Consider the following 21,037-nt stretch of genomic DNA (forward strand, 5'->3'; position numbering starts at 1 on the left):
ACCTCACTATGGTATTCCTTTTTATCATGTATTTTGATTGTGTATTTAAACAAATGTATAGAGACCAGTTTGTGACCTAACTGGCTTTGGTCTAGTTCTCATTTAAGGCTCACAATCACCTCACACAATGAAATAGTATGGGTATATTATACATTTTCTGAATCTTTACAGTCCTGTGAGTATTCCAGTTTTTGTGTTTTGTGTCCCTGATATTCCTAGATGCCACAGGGCTAAAAGAAAGTATATAGTTTAGGCGAAAATTGCAGAAAGATGTGTGTTATTGACGGGTTGAAGAGCTCAAGTGACCTCTATATTTGTGAGAAATATCCACAACAGGGCTTGAATGAAAGCTAAGAAGGTCCCCTTTAAAATGATACCAAAGACAATATTATAGAACATTGAAAAATGTCCTGACCATGAGGCTAAACCAGGATATGCACCAGCGTCTAAAATGCAATTTAGTTTAGCGGGTGGTTAACTTCATGAGCTGATAACTGTGATACAGCTGCCACTCAGGAATGGTTATCATACCAAAATATCATCTACAGACATGGATCCTTTCAAAAATTATAAGTAAGTTTTGCCACCTTGAGTGTACCGAAATATCGTCTGGCCCATGGACTAATTGCTTCTCTAGGGATGCCCGATCAGGCCGGAGGTAACACGGGAATTTGAATCGGCGATCCCCATGTTGGTAGGCAACGGGATAGACCACCACGCTACCCGGACGCCCCTGTCAGGAAGTTTTTAATCCATTGGCAGATGGGGGCTGGTACAGTGACTGGGGTGAGTTTGGAGTGGAGGATATCTGGGACGATGGTGTTGAATGCTGAGCTGAAGTCCACAAACAAGACCCTTGCGTATGTCCCTGAGGAGTCGAGGTGTTGGAAGATGTAGTGCAGTCCCATGTTGACTTCATCCTCCGCTGACCTGTTTGCTCGGTAGGCAAACTGCAAGGGGTCAAGCAGGGGGCCTGTGATTTCCTTCAGGTGAGACAACACTAATCTCTCGGAGGATTTCGTGACCACAGACATGAGGGCAATGGGCCTGTAGGCATTTAGTATAGTCATATACTATCATATAGTACAATCTAGTTAAGCTTCTGAGTCATCTTTTTCGTCCTTTAAATCCTCATAACACAATTTAATTTTTTGCTATCACTTGTTTTGTTTTAGTGGATATAGCTTTTTTTTACATGTTTATGTCTTACTTCAGAATAAAACCCTACGGTGTCATCTTGTGTGTGACGCTGTACAACTGGTGGCCTCGGACAAGAACGCAGCCCCTTTTCAAAGAGCTATAAACTAAATGGAGACGACAATAATCTGTCACCTGCCACTTCTCATAAAATGAAAGCAAATTGTTGCTTGTTGAAATCCTCTCGGGCGGTGACCAGCGAGACGGACAAATTACCTCTAAACGCCGGCGCTTATCCCACTGGACGCGACACTGGTGTTACATTACACACTGGCGCGCAACTGCCTTGTGCTAATTAAGTAGAGAGTGTGTGTGTGTGTGTGTGTGTGTGTGTGTGTGTGTGTGTGTGTGTGTGTGTGTGTGTGTGTGTGTGTGTGTGTGTTGATATGCTTGCAAATGGAGTGATGGTATAAGACAGGCCTAGTCAACTGGCGGCCCACGGGCCAAATCCGGCCCGAGGATTATTTTTTTCTGGCCCTTTGATCAATTTCTAATTTTTAAAAGTTATAATGCATTTTGGTGAGAACGTGCGAGATGATTATAATATTTTAACAAGTTATTCACTGTTTTTTTTTCATCTGCCAATGTAATGTAACTTGTTTGAATGTATCTTTAACTGGCCTTTTGATCATCAGTATTGGTGATGGTGAGAAGTGAGTCATTAGATAAAATAAACGTAGCCTATATAAATGGATAAATGTATTAAATAACTGCCCTATTTTGTATGTTACATAAACACATTGTTAATAAACACTTTTGATACACATTATAAAGGGTATTTAGTGTTGTTGGCCCCCTTACCATTTACATTTGAATATGTTGGCCCTCATAAGAAAGTAGTTGACTAGCCCTGGTTTAAGATGTCTGTCTGTTGCTGTGGTGTTGATGCTGTCTTTTCTACCGTATACTACGTTTCTATTTTTCTGTGTTGTGTCCTACTGTTGTCTGATGGAGTTGTCTTATGAGCTAAACTGCAGAATAGAGACTTTGTAAATACAGCGGTATCTTAATATCTTCACATTCAGGACCCTGATGTCCCAAAGCAAAGCCTCCTTTGGCTTCTTAGCAACACGTTGTGATAAACGTTGTGACTGTGCCTTTCTTGCGGAGAAGAGAAGCGAACAGATAAGCTGTCGGGGGGGGCATGTGGTTTTTGTTTAAGCAGGGAGGTTTCAGTGACTGTTGCGTCCAAGGCAGCTAAAAGCTGGGCTTCTAAACGAGGAAATGGGATTAGTTGTTTTGGATGAGGAAACGAAATTAACAGTCAGATGTGCACACAGTTGGGAAACAGTTATTGCATGTGCATCCAGTGTGTGGGTCAGAGAGTGCACGTACACACACACACACACACACACACACACATTTCCTTTTCTGTGCTCTGTGCCTTGCAAGTCATCACCTCTCAGTCTTTCTCTCTCTCTCTCTCTCTCTCTCTCTCCCTCTCTCTCTCTCTCTCTCTCTCTCTCTCTCTCTCTCTCTCTCTCTCTCTCTCTCTCTCTCTCTCTCTCTCTCTCTCTCTCTTTCTTTCTCTCTGTCTGTCTGGGTCTGTCTCTCTCGCTGTCTGGGTCTGTCTGTCTGTTTCTCTTTCTTTCTTTCTCTCTCTCTGTCTGTCTGGGTCTGTCTCTCTCTCTCTGTCGCTGTCCTGGGTCTGTCTCTCTCTCTCTCTCTTTCTCTGTCTTTCCCTCGTTTTCTGTCTCCCATGCCATGGAGCGTGTGAGGGATGTATTAATAGAGTCCCTAGCTGGCTTGTGTGTGTATATTTAGGCATGCGGGGTCTGGGCCCCCAGTCTGGCCTGGTCTGTTAGTGTGGGAAGAACATTGTAGCCAGTGGAGCAGCATGCTGACGTCTCACTGCTCATTTCTCTGGTAACAACCATGTGTGTTTAGCGTGTGTGTGTGTTTAGCGTGTGTGTGAGCATGAGTGCATACTTATGTTTTAGGGTAAACAGGTTATGGTTTTTGCCTGTGTGTGTATGTTTATTTGTATATCTGATCTTTGGTGTGTGTGTGTGTGTGTGTGTGTGTGTGTGTGTGTGTGTGTGTGTGTGTGTGTGTGTGTGTGTGTTTCTTGGTGAATGTTTTCCAGGAGCTGTTGAGTAGAACATCTCTGGAGACTCAAAAGCTGGATCTGATGGACGAGGTGTCGTGCCTTAAACTGAGACTGGTCAGCATGGAAGAGACACGCACCAACACGCACCCTCAGGACACCCCAGACACCAAGCAAAACAAAGCGGAGGTACAGAAGTGTTTTCCCATTGGGTATACATCTCTACTGCTTTTGTTTCCATGTCTGAGACAAGCAAAGAGCTGTGTCTTTGCTCCAAAGGTTACCAAGCTCCAGTGAGGTTTTAACTTCAACTTGTGCAAAAACACAATTTTCCCACTAGGGACTATTAATGGCTGAGGCTGTGATCATTAACTTCAGCTCGATGAAACTCACTCACACACAGCATGAGTTCTTGTAGGGTTCACTGTCAGGTAAGGGTTTTCAGTTCTCACCGGGGCCACCCCTGTGAAAAAATGCATGCGCTCATGGTTTTGCACTGCACATTGCTGAGTGTTACCGTGTCGTTATTGGGTGCTCAGGTGTTGCAACGTACTACTATGCTAGCATCCCTAATGTTGGGGTTCACAGTTTGAACCCTGGTGCTGTCTCTGTCTGGCTCAGCCAGACGTCACAGGGAGCACTGTTGGCAGTGCTCCTGGGTGGGGGAACCAGTAGGGATAATGTGTCCCACCATTGTGACTAGTGACTCCTACAGGTGTTGAGGTGCCTGTGCAGCTGTAGGTGGCTCTGGGGGAGATGTCACGAGTCTCCTCATGAATTTCATTCTCCCGGAGAAACTTGCAGGGGAAAAGAAGCGATCGACTGATTCCACATGAATCCTAAGACTAACGTGGAGGTTAATGCCCCCACCCCCACCCCCCCCGCATGTGTTTAATATTTTTTTTAAACTTTATGAAATATGTATAAGGACACATAAACCAGGCATAGAATTGTAAGTACAGATGGGTATCGTTAAGATTTTCACTGTACTAGTACTCTGACCAATAATGCTTATCGATCCGGTACTTTTAACTGTTCTCTCATTGGTTCTATTTGTTACTTTTTAAGCAAAAAAAACAAAATAAATTAAGAACAGAATTAACATTGCTTTATTTTCTCATGTCTGGACAGAGCGTTACTTTTCATCATTAACCCATGTGTGTATAATTTACTTCACTGCGTGTGGGCTGTAGGCTGCTAGCATACATAACATACCTGAGGCAGATGGGCCAGCGACAGATAAACTACAAGCTCGGCAGTGGGAAACTGCATTTCTCCGCCTGTATTTGATGCACTTTCACTAGAGGTTTCGAAAGATTGCTTGTGTTTCCACCCTTACATGCAAAAGACTTGTTGTACTTGTGGCAATGAGTCTTGTCAGCATCGACTCTAGTGACGTATAACCAGAATGTTGAGCATTTAATTCTCTCTCCACCACAGTCACTAAGAGGTGTGTGTGTGTGTGTGTGTGTTTACATCAGAGACAGAGAGGCAGAGAGCTGGCTCCGCCTCTCGGCTCACACATCCGACAGGCTGCGAGAGAGATCTCTTCTGGGTTGGGAATAGTGAAAAGGCATAATAGACAAATGTCTTAATCTTATTGCAATCTAGAAATGGAGCTGGTGAGATAAAAGGTGTAAGATAGGGCATCTTGCCTATCAACACGGGGATCGCCGGTTCAAATCCCCTTGTTACCTCCGGCTTAGTCGGGCATTCCTACAGACACAGTTGGCCATGTCTGTGGGTGGGAAGCTGGATGTGGGTATGTGTCCTGGTTGCTGCACTAGCACCTCCTTTGGTCGGTCAGGGCGCCTGTTTGGGGGGGAGTGGGAACTGGGGGGAAGAGCATGATCCTCCTACGCCCTATGTCCCCCTGGTGAAACTCTTCACTGTCAGGTGAAAAGAAGCGGCTGGTGACTCCACATGTATTGGAGGAGGTATGTGGTAGTCTGCAGCCCTCCCAGAATCGGCAGAGGGGGTGGAGCAGAGACCAGGATGGCTCGGAAGAGTGGGGTAATTGGCCAAGTACAATTGGGGGGGGGGGGGTGCAAGATAACGTTATGTAGCCTAAACAAATGGGAAATTTATATTCTTAATTTCTCCAATACCAATAGCAGAACTGTTAACATAACATTGGAGCTTATCAATACTACAGTCTTTGACAATTTAGCACTTGTGCTCATTTAAGACCAGGTTTCTGTACCCATCCCTAATTGTAAGTAATGGACCGTGTCTGTGTTTTGTCTCCGTTTTCACTCTCTTATGAGCCAAAATGAAAATCACTGGAAAAGGGATATATTAAGGGACATTGGGCACACTGTTGAAATTGGCAGATGTAAGTCTAATAGCTGTTTTTGTATTTCAGTGTTTTGTCCCATCTTTGAGACATACAAGTTAGTAGAGAAGTGAACGAATATCTGGGATATATTGATTTGTGATTTATGTCATATAATGTATAACTGATGAAAATGAGTGGAGGAAATCTTTTTCTTTGCATATTGACAGAATGGTATCACCTGTTGCCCTAAGGCACTAGGGCGGATTCCATTAGAAAGGAATGTGATCGTGGGAGGGTGTGTTGATGTTAGCCAGGGCCGTTCTCAGAGCTTATGAACAGCTTCAACTTTGTCAGCAGGTCAGTGTAGAAGAGTTGACAGCTAATTCAGCTGTCAGCCGCTGGCATCTGCTGTGTCTGAAACCTTGTAATGCACACTAGCAACAAGTGTGTAATACACACAAAGCAATGAGCACATTTTCTCAATAAATATTAAGTATTAACATTTTCCACACATGCAGTTAACATGGCATAATAGTATTAATTATTGTTCCATTCCATTCCATTACACTGGTCTACAAAAATATCGTTTTTTTTTCTTGCATGGACTTTGGAAACTGTTTTTGGTTAATTTTGGGCTGCTGAATCCAAATCTGAGCTCAGATTTGCTCTATCACATCAAGTTTTTGTGCCATCTGTATGCTCCTTATTCAGGATTTTACAAAAGTTGACCATCTAGTCTGGCAATCTTGGTGGGGATAAAAATTACCCCTATTCATTTCCCAAGTAATTTCATGCTAGGCTGAGTGTTTATTTATTCATTGTAATCATTTTTGCATCAATAGATCGTCTAATGCAAGTGTTTTTTTAACTTCGAGTGTAAAATTGCTGTTTTCTCAAAAATAATGATTTTTCATAGTTCAAAATGCTGATGTGATAGGCAAAAACTAATGCCAGATTTGGATTCAGCACCCAAAAGTTAGCTAGAATCTGTTGAAAAACCCCATGCAAGAAAAATTGTGTTGACCAGGGTTATCCAAACTGCTTCTCCTGCTCTCAGGGTCGTGGGGATGCTGGAACCTACTCCAGCAGTCAATTTCCCATTATTTCCATCTCTTATATATATATATATATATATATATATATATATATATATATATAAGTTTCACATAGTTCCCATGAATTCAGTTCAGTAATATCTGTTGATCTAAATGAAGCGGTATAATTTATTGTAAGAAAAACAGACATGTGCATGATTCACTTTGAGCATGTTTACTGTACATGCTGTCAGTCAGTTCATGTTTTATCTGCTTGGTTTCACTTTCACAGATCTGACAGAGTAGACTTAGAGCCACACACTTTTAAATATGGTCAAGTCAAATTTATTTATAAAGCACATTTAAAAACAACCCATGTTGACTAAAGTGCTGTACAGACCAGAACACAAATACAAACACAAAACACAAATACAAGAAACGCTGACATAGACAACAAGGCACATAGCTCATAGGCATGAATAAACAACACATGGACATAGGCACAAGCCAGAAATCAGCCACATCAGGAGGATTCAAATGCTAGAGAATAAAAGTAAGTTTTGCGCCGGGACTTAAGAGTAGATGGAGGGGGCAGATCTTATAGGGAAGGGAATGCTGTTCTACAGTTAGGGGCTGCAACTGCAAAAGCACAGTCACCCCTGAGCTTAATTTTAGATTGTGGGACAGCCAGGAGTCCCAAGCCAGCTGACCTGAGGGACCTGGAGGTGGAATAGAGTGTTAAAAGGTCTGCGATATAGGAGGGGGGCAGCCCATTTAGGGCTTTATAAACAAACAGGAGAACCTTAAAATCAATTCTGAACCACACAAACAGCCAGTGGAGAGAGGCCAGTATATGGGTAATATGGTCTCTCTTCCGGTTATCTGTCAGTAGCCTAGCTGCAGTGTTTTGGGCCAGGTACAGGCAGGACAGGGACAACTGACTAATCCCAATATACATGGGGTTGCAGTAGTCCAAACTGGAGGATATCAAAGTGTGGATGACTTTCTCAAGATCTTTAAAAGCGAGAAATGGTTTGATTTTGTCAATAGCGTGAAGCTGGAAAAAGCTAGCTTTCACTACTACATTAACTTGCTTGTCAAACTTGAAGGTGGAATAAAATGTGCCATCTAGCACTTTATGTCCTCAGTGTAGTTCAAGAGGCTGACTAGATTGGACTGATTGTTTGGTTTCAGGGGAGAGATAAAGCTGAGTGTCGTCAGCATAATAGTGGAAGGAAATGTATTTTTGAATGATTTGACTAAGGGGAAGCATGTAAATAGAGAAATAATGGGGGGCCTAGGATAGAACCTTGTCGGATCCCGCAGGACAGACTAGCTGGGGGAGAGGAAAAATGGCCTATGTTAATGGAGAAGCTTCTAGTATTTTTGAGGTAGGATATGAACCATTTCAAGGCAGAGCCATCAACACCAATCTCATGCTGGAGACTGTATATTAAAATGTCATGATTCACAGTATCGAATGCTGTGCTGAGGTCAAGAATTATTAGAATGGCACAGTCACTGGAGATGGTAGAGAAGAGCAGGTCATTGTACACTTTCAGCAAGGCAGACTCTGCTATAATAAGCCTTAAAACGTGATTGAAATCTTTCCAAGGTGTTGTTTTGGTGTAGGTGGGGAAGCAATTGACTGAGAATGACCTTTTTGAGAATCTTTGACAGGAATGGAAGTTTAGAAATAGGTCTGTAGTTACTAGGTAAATAGGGTCTGAGTTGTTTTTTTCAGGAGGGGCTGGACCACTGCGTGCTTGAAACAGGTTGGAACAGTACCAGTGGCCAGAGAGCTGTTGATAATGGAGAGGATGCTAGGCCCAGCTATGTCAATATAAAGTTGGAAATAATCCTAAATTCATTCAGCAAAATCTGAGGAACAATTAGTTAGCAAGAATTATTTTGGAAATACAGACCTGTTTCTGAGGAAAGGTGATGGAAGTCTTATTTTTTATGGAAATCGATGTTAACAATGGAAATCGATGTTATTGTTGGCATACATAAAAACTAAACCAAGAAGAGCACTTGGAGGTGGAACATTGACATTTCTTGGGATTAATTCCAGGCTATTTTGTCCTAGGGCTGAAACAAGCAAATTGAGATCAAAAAGTCTCTCCAGACATCCAAAACAAGACCGTTTCAAATGGCCAGACAGACAGCTGAAACAACCCATGAAGTGCAAACTGCAAAAAAAAAAAAATCCATCATAATTAGTCATTCAGTACGGTGTCCAATCCTAAATTTGATGTCGTAAATTGACCTTCCTTTTTAAATGAGAAAAAATATCTTCGAGTGATGTCAGATAATTTTATTTAACAGTGCACTTTTTAATTCTCTTAAAGGTCTACACAACACTACAACTTGTCTTGATGCATGCTCAATAATCCAGTTAAGAAAATCAAAGAAGGTTGAATCAGTTCATCTGGATACAACATTTATTGACAGATACGTTTCATCACTCATCTAAGTGACCTCTTCAGCCTCAACTGACTGCAGGTATCCCCACCCTTATAAACAATACAGTGGCATAATGACCAAAACCAATGACCAGTTTCATGTGCAAATGTGGGTGTGACTATTAACTAGAGTTTTGATGGCTATGTGTACTATTGACAGAGGATTTTTGCAATCACAGCATTGTAAGATGGTGACAATGTACTCTTAGCCCCCCCCCCCTCAGGTCAGGGATTGTCGTTCCCCCTTCACACAGATGGCCTCTTTGACATCCCATTCAAACCAGCGTTCCTCCCTATCAAGGATGTGCACATCCATGAAAGAGTGGCCACTGTCATTTTGACAGCGGCCACAGATTAGCCTTCTTAAGGCTGTGAAATTGCAGTTGGTGATGGGGGACATTTGATTGTTGATGTTTACCATAAACCAACACATACTGATCAGTACTTAAGGTTTGACTCTCTTGGCGGCATGGTGGCCCAGTGGTTAGCGCTGTTGCCTCACAGCAAGAAAGTTCTAGGTGCGAACCCCGGGGTTGTCCATCCTTGGGGGTCATCCCAGGTCGTCTTCTGTGTGGAGTTTGCATGTTCTCCCCATGTCTGTGGTGGGTTTCCTCTGGGTGCTCCGGTTTCCCCCACCATCAAAACGAAATGCATGTTAGGGTTAATATTCCTGTCTGTGCCCCTGACCAAGGCATGGCAAGACAAACTGGAGTTGGTTCCCAGACGCTGCACGGCGGCTGACCTCTGCTCCTAGCTACACAGCTAGGATGGGTTAAATGCAGAGAAGAATTTCCCCATGGGGATTAATATAGTGTAACAAAATCAAAAAAACAAAAAAAATCATCATCCACTGGAGCACAAACTAGGAGTCATCAGGACACTGTACCACCGAGCTGAGCTGACAACGTCCCCACTGACACAGCGGCCGGGGAAGGGGAGAAATCCCACATTAAACAGGTCCTGGTTAAGTGTGGTTATCCTAACTGGGCATTTGTCAAAGCCAGGAAGACGCCCAAACAGTGCACCAGCCAATCAAAGAAAGGAGAAGGACAACAGCTGTCTAAGCATAAACCAGTGGTGATTCTGTATGTGGCGGGAGTGTCGGAACCATTGAGACGTGTATTTTCCAAACTTTACACCTTAGTTGCTTTCAAACCCCAAAACATGCTGCACCAGAAGTTGGTCCACCCCAGGGATCAGGTCCCCAGCACAAACAGAGCAATATAGTGTATGTTGTTAAGTGCCCGGAGGATTGCTGTGACTTGTACATCAGGAAAGCCAAACAGATGCTGGCCAAGAGGATGGCACAACACAGAAGCGCTAACACGCCAGGCCAGGACTCCACAGTCTACACCCATCTACAGGCCAGTGGCCACTCTTTCAGGGATGAGGATGTGCACATCCTTGATAGGGAGAAACGCTGGTTTGAACGGGGAGTCAAAGAGGCCATCTATGTGAAGAGGGGACGACCCTCCCTGAACTGGGGGGGGGGGGACTAAGAGTACATCCGTCGCCATTTTACAATGCTGTGATTGCAACTACTAGTCCCCAATCCTCTGTGAATAGTTCACATGACCATTGAAACTCTAGTTAATAGTCATGCAATTTACATATGAAACCAATAGTTGGTTTCGGTTGTTATCCCACTGTATTGTTTATGAGGGTGGGGATACCTGCAGTCAGTTTAGACTGAAGAGGTCACTTAGATGACTGATGAAACATTTCTCTCAATAAACGTTGCGTCCAGATGAGCTGATTCAACTTTCTGTGGTTTCCTTACTTGGATTATGGACCATGCACTGATTCATTGTCCAGAGTAGACTGGGCTTTTCCCAAAGGTAAAAACAAACTGCAGGCGGTGGTTTGATGCCTGGAGCCCATCCCAACATACTCCCCAGATTCTGGCATTTTTTAAATCTCAGATGAGGCCCCGTTCTGTCTAAACTGGCTGTTTTGTTGAGATTTAAATCATTCATGGACATGAATGAAATGGTCCCTTGGCACAGTTTTCCTCATCTAAGCTCAAAAAATAGGATTTCAAGACTATGTACATTTCTCGGGTTGACCTTGTGCTTTTGCTCTAGTATTGTTTGATCAAGCAGAAGTAGGGTAAGTATGTGGTAGCTCTGTTCTTCAGATTTAAGCAGATGTTCCATTGTTACCTTCTGGAGAACGTTAGAGAAACGTGGAAGCGGCTTTCAGCTTTACAACCTTGATATGGGATTTGCAAAACTGACTCAGTGTTTCAGCTGGGAGAAGTTCTGGATACGCTTGTTTTTAAGCAAGGACAGGCGCACAATAGCTGTTGCAATTCATTATCTTTCTCTCTGACTCACACACATGCAGACCCACACACACACTAGTCCAATTGAGCAGTCTCTGCTGTCTTCTTCAGTGGTCTTTTGTGTGAACGTTGTTCATTGTGACACCCAGCTGCTCCGCAATGGCACCGCGAGACACTGGGGTGGCTCTAGTGGTTCTGTCATACACCAGTGTGTGTGTGTGTGTGGGGGGGGGGGACATGTGTTTGTGCATGAGAAAATATATCCCAGCATACAACACATACACAGGGCTGTGCTTTGATTGAATAAGCACAAGGAAGCCTTGTTAACTCAGCAAAACAACACACACACACACACACACACACACACACACACACACACACACACACACACACACACACACGCACACCTGGAGTGTGGTAGGCATCGGCAGAAATGGGCTGAGATGCAGAGCGGTGTTGAGGACAGCGCAGAACAAGCGATGGAGGGAAAGGTGGATGAAGAGAAGAGGAGGCGGGTGAGCAGAAAAGGAGGATAAAGAAGGAAGACAGAGCGTGACGGACAGCCGGGGAAATGAAACATGACGTCATGTGAAAATGTTGTCTGCCCTGCAAGGCACACTGAGAGACCCCCAATACACCTGCACAAAACAATGCATGGACGCACAAGAAGCTCACACAACCAATGCAATATGATGTGACTGCATATGTTGTGTTGCTGTGCTAAAATCAAACTTGGATTTGTCCCCTGATGCAAAGTTTGGTCTCTTATGAGTCTCGCTTTGCAAGAGCCTGAAAAGTTACTGTGGCATATAGGAAACACCAGATTTTGCTTGAACCATTATTCTAGCATCTGCTGCTTTCTGGATATTGTACTGTTTTACATAATGTAATATACATGTATGCATTCAGTCAAACCACAGCGGGTTGCCCACACTGATCACAAGACACCCCAGCAGGGATTGATGAGAGAGTCAGGAGTGGCACTAGGTCACTTCTCCGTCTGTTCTGGCTTCCTCTGTGATTCAAGGCTACGCCACCCAAGCATCCATCAGGCCTGTACATCCAATAGTGCCCGGAATAAATGAGCAATAATGTGAGCAGACTGTTCCTGCCCCAGCGTTGACATAGCTGGGCAGTGATGTCTGAGAGGCTGAGAGGGAGGTTTGTTCTGTTGCAGGACACATTTCTGTGCCCCACATTTTAACCTCTCTCTGTCTGTCTGTCTATCTGTCTGTCTGTCTATCTGTCTGTCTGTCTGTCTGTCTGTCTGTCTGTCTGTCTGTCTCTCTCTGTCTATCTGTCTCTCCTCTCTCTCTGTGTCCTTTCTGTCTGTCTGTCTGTCTGTATGTCTGTCTCTCTCCTCTCTGTTTGTCTGTCTCTCTCTGTCTGTCTGTCTCTCTGTCTGTCTGTCTGTCTGTCTGTCTGTCTGTCTGTCTGTCTGTCTGTCTGTCTGTCTGACTGTCTCTCTCTCGCTCTCTATCTCTTGCTCTCTGTCACACTCTCTCTGTCACACACACACACACACACACACACACACACACACACACACACACACTGTAGTTCATCTTGTGGCCGCAGTACTGACACAGTATTCAACAGTGACAGCTGTGTGCTGGGTGGGTTAGTGTAGCAGCAATATGCTGTGTGTGATGTGATGTGTATACTGTGTGTGATGTGATGTGATGTGTGTACTGGAGAACAGGAATTGTAGAAGTTAAGAATGTCATTATTTATACTGGATACACTTCAGTTTCTCCATCTCCCCCCTCTCTGTCTCACTCCTCCCCTCTCTGTCTCACTCCTCCCTTCTCTCTCGCACATGCATACTCACTAATATAGTATATCACTGTCACACTTCTCCTTTCTTCTCTCCTTCCTGCTCTCTTCCTGCTCTCTCTTCTCTAACACTGGTTTTTACTGGCAGACTGAGATCCTGCACACACACACACACACACACACACACACACACACACACACACACACACACACACACACGTCTGCTGTGCAGCCATTAATCTAACATCTCTGACCAAGTGCAGCACAAGATTGCTGTGGTCATGTCATGGTGGTAACCAATACTGGTTTGCTTTTTTTTGTCAACAGTGTGTATGTGTGTTTTGTATGAGTGGTGTGCGTGTGTGTGGGTTAGCAGCAGCTGCTAGGCTCCAGTGGGTTGGCAGGAGGTATGGCAGACATCCACTATGAGCATTCCAAAAGACCAAACACTTTCACCTCCAGAAACTACACCACTGCCACCCACGCACACACACACACACACACACACACACACACACACACACACACACACACACACACACACACATTTCTATTGTCCGCCTGTGTTTCTTTGTCTGTGTACCAATCTGTTTTTGTTTTTTTTTTCTTCCAATTGTATCTGGCCAATTACCCCACTCCTTCGAGCCATCCCGGTCGCTGCTCCACCCCCTCTGCCAATCCAGGGAGGGCAGCAGACTACCACATGCCTCCTCCGATACATGTGGAGTCACCAGCTGCTTCTTTTCACCTGATATTGAGGAGTTTCACCAGGGGGACGTAGCGCGTGGGAGGATCACACTATTCCCCCAGTCCCCCCCCCCCCGAACAGACGCCCCGACCAACCAGAGGAGCAGTGCATCAACCAGGACACACACCCACATCCGGCTTCCCACCCACAGATGCGACCAATTGTGTCTAGGGACACCCCACCAAGCCGGAGGTAACGTGGGGATTTGAACCGGCGATCCCCGTGTTGGTGGGCAATGGAATACACCGCCACGCTACCTGGACGCCCTTACCTGTCTGTTTTTATATGCATCTGTGTATCTTAGGCGTGAGTCTGCTCGCCTAGACTCTGTCATGGATGTGTGTGTACTTATCTAGGCAGACTACAAACATGACACCGTGAGTGTGTGGCTGGAGCGAGACTAAAAGTATTCAGTTTAGCTTGAATAAATATTAACTCTGATGGATCACATCAATGGTTCGAGGTTGAGACACTGATAATCCTGTATTACTTTCTGATAGGGCAAATGTGAACAACATGCAATGATTTGCAAGTTACACACTTGAAACATGAACTATGTTGAAAAATTACATAAGATTTACATCGAAAACTACACTCATTAATTACTGTAAATGACACATCTTCTAAAAAGTCTAAAAAATAAAAAGGAATGTTGCAAAACTGACTTCCGCTATTTTTGTGCGTGTACTACAGCAGTGTTTGCCTACTCTTCCTTATTTTTCAAGCTGTGTTGGACTGTCTTGAGTCTCCACTGAGACCAGAATAACTTAGAGTAAACTAATTCATCTCTTGTCAGAGTCAGAATTCATATCAGCACCAAGTTGGAAGTGGGGCAGAAAGTGTGATACTGTGTCTGTGTGTGTGGGGTGGGGTGGGGGGGTTAATATATCTGTGTTCATGGGTAATGGGTGTGTGCATACTTTAGCTTGTATCTGTTCTTCACACTATTCCAACAATGTGAGGCAGTATGGCACAATGGTGTGTGTGTCTGTGTGTGTGTGTGTGTGTGTGTGTGTGTGTGTGTGTGTGTGTGTGTGTGTGTGTGTGTGTGTGTGTGTGTGTGTGTGTGTGTGTGTGTGTGTGTGTGTCTTCTCCATTGATTGTCACCTTGTCTTGCTGGAGAAACTTGTATATCCCTGAGATCCCAAGAGTGATGCCGTTCGGAGCTATGCTCCTGGTAGGGGCACCAATGGCGATAAGGTTAAGGCAAAGCACAATCCAAAAAACACTTCAGTGGTGGAGTAGGCGGACTTTAGGGGAAGCATCACAACCACTGGGAAGGTGGATGAAGGCTGCAGCAGAGAAAGGCCCCAAGTCATTTTGGACTCCATGCCACTGGATGCTGACCCAGCTCTGTCAAGCACTGTGTGGTGGCTGTTCTTGCACCAGCCTCCCCAAGCTAAGCAAAGTCACACACAGGTGTCCTCCATAAAGGGAATCCACCCTAATATCCCGGATTAAATCTTTTGGCAACTGACTAGTGGCGATGGGGAGAGGATTGTGAAGTCTGGAAGTCCATATTCAGGAGCTGAGACATCAGGCGTTGAGTGTTTGTTTCAGTCACTGGGCTCTTGGACCAAGGCAGTAAGAGCCCTTCAGCAGCTGCGCCCATGACTGAGCAGCCCTCTTCAGGATCCACTCTGCTCACCCACCTGGAGAAGGGGCTAGAAAAGGTGTCCTAAAAATAGCCACCCTTAAACCTCCCGACTGGGTTACTGCATCCAGAGGAATCACCACATGCAATACAAGAAAATTATTATTATTATTATTTATTTTTTTTTAGCCTGGAATGTGTGCCACCTGATGGACAGTGCAAGCAGTGAACAGCCAGAGAGAAGAACCACTGTCATTACCAGAGACCTGAGGAGATGGTGGATTGACCTAGTTGCCCTTTCCGAAACCCACCAGGCAGACGAAGGACAGCTGAAGGAGTAGAAGGTTGGATATAATTTCTTCTGGAAAGGAAAAGCAGCTGATGAGCCAAGGATCCCCACGGTGTTGGATTTGCAATCAGGAACCAGCTGAACAGCCACCTCTCCGAATTTCCTGTGGGGATCAGTGAATGTCTTATGACCATCCGTCTGGTGCTCATCAACAACCAGGTGACAACAGCTGTGAGTGCTTATGCTCCTACTTTAGACTCTGAACACGAAGTTAAAAAGACATTCTATGCCTGCCTGGATGAGAAACATTGGGAATATCAACTCTAATGGAGTTCTCCTTCTCAGCAAGTGTGCTCAGTATGACCTCACCATCACCAACACTTTTTTTCTGCCAGAAAAACAAACCCAAGGCATCTTGGAGGCACCAACAGGAATATCCTGATGACATTAGCCTGCTCAAGCCAACCATCCTCAATACCTGCAAAACCGCCCTTGGATACATGACCAGAAAACACCAGGACTAGTTTGATGAGAACGACATAAAAATAGAGCATCTCATCTCTAAGAAGAGGAAAGCCTTTTGTACCTGGCAGTGCGACATCACCTGGAAGACTAAAAGGCTGGCCCACTCCAGAGCCAAGACTGACGTCCAGTGCAAGGTGAGGGGGCTTAAGAGCTCTTGGTGGACTGAAAAAGCTCTGGAAATCCAGAGACTGGCAGACTCAGGTGACACCAGAGGCTTTTTTAGTGCTACCAAGGCCGTCTATGGTCCAAGCTATTGTGGCCTTAACCGACTGTGCTAGAGGATGAGCAGGTCTGCTGAAGGACAAGTCCATTAACGCCCAATGGAAGGAGTACGTTCAGGAACTCCTCAACCGTGATGGCACAACCGAACCTGACAGCACCAGCTACATCCCACTGAGTCCTATCAGAGAAGACATGGGGGAACTTCCCACTGTGACAGAGATATAAGATGCCATCAGGATCCTCAAGAACAATAAAGCTGCTGATCTAGATGGGATCCAAGCTGAGGTCATGAAAGAAGGTGGATCAGAGCTCCTGTACCACATCCATGCCCTATCCTTAGTGTGTGGGGAAAGGGAACAACTACCCCAGAGCTCAGGAATGCTCAGATTGTACCTTATTCAAGAAAGGGGACAAGGCTGAATGTGGAAACTACAGGGACATCTTGCTCCTGTCAACAACTGGCAAAGTGCTTGCACGTGTCCTCACAAACCAACTGCTACCACTGTTCCAGGAAGTACTTCCAGAATCACAGTGCAGCCTCAACCCATCCAGAGGTACAGCAGACATGCTCTTCATAGCACGCCAACTCCAGGAAAAGTGCCATGAACAAAAGCAGCCTCTGTACGTGGCCTTCATAGATCTAAGGCTTTTGACATGGTAGACAGCCAGGCTCTGTGGAGCATACTATCAAGGCACAGCTGCCCTGATAAGTATACCCAAATACTGAGGCTTCTAAACAATGGCGTGTCAGCCACTGTGCTCTAATAACAGCGGCTCTGAGTCTGAGCCCTTCACAGTGGAGACGGGTCAAACAGGGCTGCATCATTGCGCCCAGCCTGTTCATCATCTTTGTTGCTACCATACTCCACCTCATTAGTCAAGAGCATCCACCGTGGAGGCCAAGAGCAAAGTCAGCGACACCATTACCTTTGAGCTCCAATATGCAGATGAAATCGCCACCATGGCACACTCTGCTGCAGACCTCCAGGGCATTCTGAATGCATTTGCCAAGGCATACAGAGCCCTGGTCTTAGCCCTTAACAGGTTCCTGTAGGTTTCCTGTAAACCCCAATGTGGAGGCTACAGGAAACCTACACACACAGACCAATATCTACTTTTCGACTCACACCACCCTCTGGAACACAAACTGAGCGTCATCAGAACTCTGCAACACAGAACACAAACACCTGAAGGGAGCTTTAAAAACCTACGGCTACCCCAGTTGGACCTTTGTGAAAACTGCAAGACATTCCAAAAAGACCAACCGGGTGAATGATGAGGAGAAAGGGAACAGAAGGAATAACATAGTCATCCCCGTATGTTTCTGGGGTCTCCGAGAAACTTCAAACCCAGCAACACATTCCGACAAAGACTGGTTCATCCCAAAAACCATGTACCACACACTCAAAAAAGCAATCTGGTGTATGCTGTACAATGCAATGAGGGTTGCACTGACCTATACATAGGAGAAACCAAACAACCACTACACAAACGGATGGCCCAACACAGAAGGCCAAACTCCTCAGGACAAGACTCAGCAGTTTATCTACACCTAAAGGAGAAGACACACTCCTTCGAGGACAGCAACGTACACAATTGGACTGGGAAGATAGATGGTTTGAAAGAGGGGTGAAGGAAGCCATCTGTGCGAAACTGGAAAAACCATCCCTCAACAGAGGAGGAGGTCTGCGACACCACCTATCTCCCACTTACAATGCCATCCTTTCATCTCTACCCAGGAGACTCAACGGCTCCAACGACTCATGACCACTGAATGGAGCACTAACGAAGTCAAAACTAACACCCCCAACGACCGTCGCTGCTTAACATCGGATCACAAAGAGCCATGCACATCAATACCTCTGATAACGACGGGCGTTGCTAAACATCGGAACACAAAACGCCATGGACATCATTAGCTCTGATAACGACCCCAAGAGGATAAATATCTGAGTTTCATCACCAGCCAGTCAGACTAGCTTGGTCTAGTCTAGTCAGAAAGGCACGAACTGATGAAGCCTCTTGGATGAGAGGCAAAATGTCTTCACGGATATATACCAAGTCCAGTTGCACTCGATTCAATTCCTTTGGATAACCATGACCTAGATGAATGAGAACATTCACAAACACTAAAATGTGTGGTTATATTTTTAGTGAAATGTGTGGCAATGCCATGCTTAAGAAAAGTACTGAATGTTGAAATGTCAGTATGACAATTTTGTTAAACTTAAGTGTGGTTATATTATAGTGAAATGTGTGGCAACACCATCTTCAAGAAAAACTTATAGCTGAATGTTCAATTGTCAGTAACGACAGTTTGTTACAGTCAGAGAATGAACAATGTCTGATGAAGATAAAACACATTTTCAAAGTAATTGTAAGAAGTGTAATAGCATTATTAAGTACTCATATCGGTACTCGGTATCGGCAAGTTCTGAAATGTAAGTACTTGTACTTGTACTTGGTCTGAAAAAAAGTGGTATCGGTGCATTCTTCCTGGGACTGACTCAAGAAGTTCTGTATAACACAGTGATTGGGAATACACTGCACTGGACAGACAATCCTGTGAAAAATGCATACAGGCGGGAGCTGCACAGCATGAACTCAAACTTCACCATGCCACAGAGACAAAGCAGCACAACGGAAAAGAGAGGTAAAAGGCTCAACCATCACTACTCACCCCTGTCCATACTGCACCAAAATGTGTGGATCAAGAATTGGCCTCTACAGCCACCTGAGGATCCACAAGTGATGACCCCAATAGATACTAGATAGGTACAGGTCACAGTAGATACAGGTCATACTTGATCCGAGTGACTGCCGATGATGATGATGTGTTTGTCTGCCCTGAGGCTGTCTGTGGTGCTACACTCACCATCCAAATAATGGCTTATGTAATACAATTGTGATACATAATTATACCTATTTTGTTACCTCTGATGACAAAAGTGTTTGTGTTGGATTTTGAACGATGACTCTGCAGTATGGACACAGTGTGTTTGCAGAGTATAGTGGTGACTGATACAATGCACAATAGTGTCTCATGAGTTATTAGTGTTTTTGATAATACAATAACCTTTTTCAGGCAGTGGTGTTCTAGCCTTTCGGCATACTGGGACAAATCTCGGTAGGCCACCACACCAGTGGGCCAGTGGACAGTCAAAAAATCCATGACAGGCCTCATGTACCTGTTAGTCAGGGTGGGCATGGGAGAGTTCTGCGTGTGTTCCGGGACTGGGCTCAGTGGCCAATCACAACCAAGTTAGTTAATGTGCATTAATAGCCTAGACAAAAAAAGTAGTGCGCAGCAGTGAGATGGCCAACCAAAGCCATGGACAAGAAAATGTCAAAAACTAAAGGAGGGGCCAAAAAAATAGTGAAATAAGTAAGCAGGCATTAGAGGCACAGCCTTCCAGATGTAAAGAAGCATGAAACTGTCCAAATCCAAAGCGCACCTGTGCTGCGCATGTAGGTGGAGCAAGGCAATGTTCAATGAGAAAGATGGGAGAGCAGCAAGTAGCGATTATGTTCCAGGGATTAGTCATATCCTGAAAGTGTCCTGAGTAAAACTAGGTGAACTATATAGCTAGCTAGCTTTGGCATGTCCTTACCTCTGTAACGTGTTGTCCTATGTGTGTCCATACATCAGTTGCGAGCATGTCCTACTTAAACGTCCCTCTCAGGTCTTTGCTGATGCATAGCCCCTGGCGACAGTTGCACATGTGCCGTGGGGGGGAAAATCGACATAGTGTTTGGGCATCAACATCCTCAAGTGGCCAGCAACGATATGTAAGAGGAGCAGACTGAAGCCGTAAGATGGACATTTGTAGGCTAGGCTATGTGTTCACTTGAAACTGCTGTAACTTGTGGTTACAAGACGACCCCACTAAGCCATGCTGATGGCGTTTTACAATATAAGTCTGTGCCTACTGAAATATGTCCTGGAGTAGACATATGCTACTTTTCCTTGCAAAAGCCTTTGAATACTTTCAGAATCACCTGTCAACAATAAAAGGCATTATCATTAGCACCCTAGTTCAGAAAGGACTAGGACGCTAACTCTAGTGGGTTTTGTCCTTTAATTACATTAACCCCCCCCCCGTAACTCACTGTTGTATACTGTACTTATGTAATCAACCCCCCGCCCGGGGGCCTGTCCCAGTGGATAAATCCAAGGCTGAATTTCTTTTCCAGTACACCCCTACTTTCAGGATATTTCCAACTGTTTTTCCCTCAAGTTCAATCAGTCGATCAGTCAATCAAGTTGCATTTTATATAGCCCTTTTCTAGCTGCAACAGCCACTCAAAGCGCTTTACATTTCTGGTCAAATCTGAATTTCAGGCACCTGTTACAATAGAACACAAGAAGTTGAGCAAGTCATATTTGTTATTGAATTGTTGTACCTTTTTTTTAAGTCACTTTGTATGTTTTTGATGTTCACTTTCACTTTGCTGCACAGGTAGTTTTGTATTAATCATTTATCATCCCTGCCAGGTGGATAGCCCGGAGGGCTATTATGCATTTGGTCGTGTGTGTGTGTGTGTGTGTGTGTGTGTGTGTGTGTCTGTGTCTGTGTC

General features: G+C 44.7%; 1 protein-coding gene across 2 annotated transcripts in view; it reads left to right on the forward strand.

The window, feature by feature from the left end:
• The window catches only part of ppfibp2b (PPFIA binding protein 2b), a 186,647-nt gene that overhangs the window by 125,991 nt on the left and 39,619 nt on the right, over positions 1-21,037 (forward strand). For both annotated transcript variants that reach the window (XM_056282718.1, XM_056282719.1), the window contains one exon: positions 3,284-3,433. In XM_056282718.1, coding sequence (XP_056138693.1) covers positions 3,284-3,433 — 150 coding nt within the window. The remainder of the gene's footprint in view (positions 1-3,283; positions 3,434-21,037) is intronic.

This window comes from Lampris incognitus, chromosome 6 (assembly GCF_029633865.1).
Source record: "Lampris incognitus isolate fLamInc1 chromosome 6, fLamInc1.hap2, whole genome shotgun sequence".
NCBI classification, from domain to species: domain Eukaryota; kingdom Metazoa; phylum Chordata; class Actinopteri; order Lampriformes; family Lampridae; genus Lampris; species Lampris incognitus.